Genomic DNA, 2189 nt, shown 5'->3' with positions numbered 1-2189 from the left:
CAGATAATGGCAGACAGGTATATGGTGGGCAAAACACAAGAATAGTCCTAGGGCTAGCGTAGGTCGACGATCGGCAGACAGAATCACAGGGGCGAGACTAGAGGGATAAATCCAGGGAAAACGGGCAAAGATCCGAAACCGCGAAAACAGGCAAGGCAAAACAAGGAAAACACAGAGACTAGGAACGGGGTACGGGCTAAACAATACTCAGCAGAGAATGGTAGTTTGAGTGGGTGTTATATAGCGAGTAAGGTGATAATAAACAGCTGAGTGCAATGAGTGCAATCAGTGCAGTGAGTGCAGTGTGCAAACCGTGCAATGAATGATGGGATATGTAGTCTGGGGTGCTATGCAACAGTATTGTTTTGTGCGAGAGTCAATGTAAAGGAAAGGGTGACCTCTGGTGGTGAATAAACGGAAGTCCATGGACCGAATTCGTGACAAACATGATGATAATGTGGTGATTAATAAATCATCAATTACTCCACATATGAAGTTATCATTTCTTTCATACAATATTGGGATGTAACCTTCACATTCATGTTCTATGCAGACACCTTCTTATCAAAAACATGAGACAATGCATCAAATGCTCTCAAACATCAATTTCTAGCTATGCATTGTGTATGTAATGAATTATTTCTCATTACCCTGTTTAGATTGGCTGACTGCAAACTCACTGATCAGTGCTGTAACACTGTTACTTCCGTTTTACAATCATCAAACTCCCTGAGAGAGCTGGACCTGAGTAAAAATCACCTGCAGCATTCAGGAGTGAAGCTGCTCTGTGCTGGACTGAAGAGTTCAAACTGTCAACTCAACATACTGAGGTTTGGCTTTCACACTGAATCAAATTTTAATAATAATGTGTGATTATATATATATATATATATATATATATATATATATATTCTAGTTTTATAAATACAGCTAGCAGATTCTTTCATGTGTTTTTGTGTTTATATAATTCAAGTTTTCTTCCACTTGTAATCACTTACTGTAATTCATGAGTGCTTTATGGTCAAGAGCTATTAAAATACATAAAAAAATGGATGAAAACAAGGTGATAATGTGGCCATTAATTTATCCCACATATGAGGTTGTTATCATAACTATTAAACAAGATAACTGAGTATCACAGTGAGATGTAAACATTTTACATTCGTGTTATATGCAGACACCTTCTTCTAAGAAACATGAGACATTATTTTCTGTTCACACAGTGTGTATGTAATGAATTATTTTACCCTGTTTAGATTGGCCAGCTGTAATCTCACTGATCAGTGTTGTGAAAGTTTGGCTTTAACTCTACAATCACCAGACTCCCCCCTGAGGGAGCTGAACCTGAGTAACAATGACCTCCAGGATTCAGGAGTGAAACTGCTCTGTGCTGGACTGAAGAGTCCAAACTGTCAGCTCAACATACTGAGGTATTTAAATTTTTCTGTTTAAAATATACATGTACACTCACTGGCCACTTCATGTAAACCTGTTCCATAGGTCATTAATGCAAATGTCTAATAAGCTAATCATATAACAGCATGCATTTAGCCATGTAGACAGGGTCAAGAGGATCTGCTGAATTTTAAGCCAAGCATCAGAATGTGGAAGAAAAAAAAAGTGATTAAGTGATTTAAGTGATTTTGAATGTGGCATGATTGTTAGTGCCAGACATGCTGGAGTATTTCATAAACTGCTGATCTACTGGCATTTTCATGAAAAAACATGTTTTCAGAGAAGGGTCTGAAAAGAAAAAGAAAAAAATCAGTGTGCGGCAGATCTGTGTGAAAATGCCTTGTTGATGACAGAGGTCAGAGGAAAATGGCTAGACTGGTTCAAGTTAATAGAAAGTCTAAAGAAACTCAAATAAGCGCTTGTTAATACCAGCGAATGTAGAAAAGCAAAGCATCTCTGAACATGTAACATGTTAAACCTTGCTGCAGATAGGCTGCAGCAGCAGAAGAGCACACTGAGTGCCACTTCAGTCAGCTAATAACAGGAAAGTTAGACTACAATAGGCATTGGCTCAACAGTTCAACCTGATGGTGGTGTATTGGTGTGGGGGATGTTTTCTTGGCACACTTTGGGCCCCTTAGCAGGGCCGTCATGCACTCGTTATTTTTGAGGGGGCACGAGTGTGTGCGTGTGTGTTTTTGGGTGGGGGTGGGGGGGGGGGGCCTGGCCTGGCC

At 39.7% G+C, this 2189-nt stretch overlaps 1 protein-coding gene across 1 annotated transcript in view; it reads left to right on the top strand.

The window, feature by feature from the left end:
• LOC107569543 (NACHT, LRR and PYD domains-containing protein 12-like) overlaps positions 1–2189 on the top strand; it is a 28072-nt gene that overhangs the window by 6193 nt on the left and 19690 nt on the right. Inside the window, exon 5 of the mRNA XM_016255661.1 lies at positions 660–830. Within this exon, the coding sequence (XP_016111147.1) occupies positions 660–830 (171 nt within the window). The remainder of the gene's footprint in view (positions 1–659; positions 831–2189) is intronic.

This window comes from Sinocyclocheilus grahami, unplaced genomic scaffold (assembly GCF_001515645.1).
Source record: "Sinocyclocheilus grahami isolate Dianchi unplaced genomic scaffold, SAMN03320097.WGS_v1.1 scaffold1356.1, whole genome shotgun sequence".
Classification (NCBI taxonomy): Eukaryota; Metazoa; Chordata; class Actinopteri; order Cypriniformes; family Cyprinidae; genus Sinocyclocheilus; species Sinocyclocheilus grahami.
This window is presented reverse-complemented; position numbering and strand designations above follow the sequence as displayed.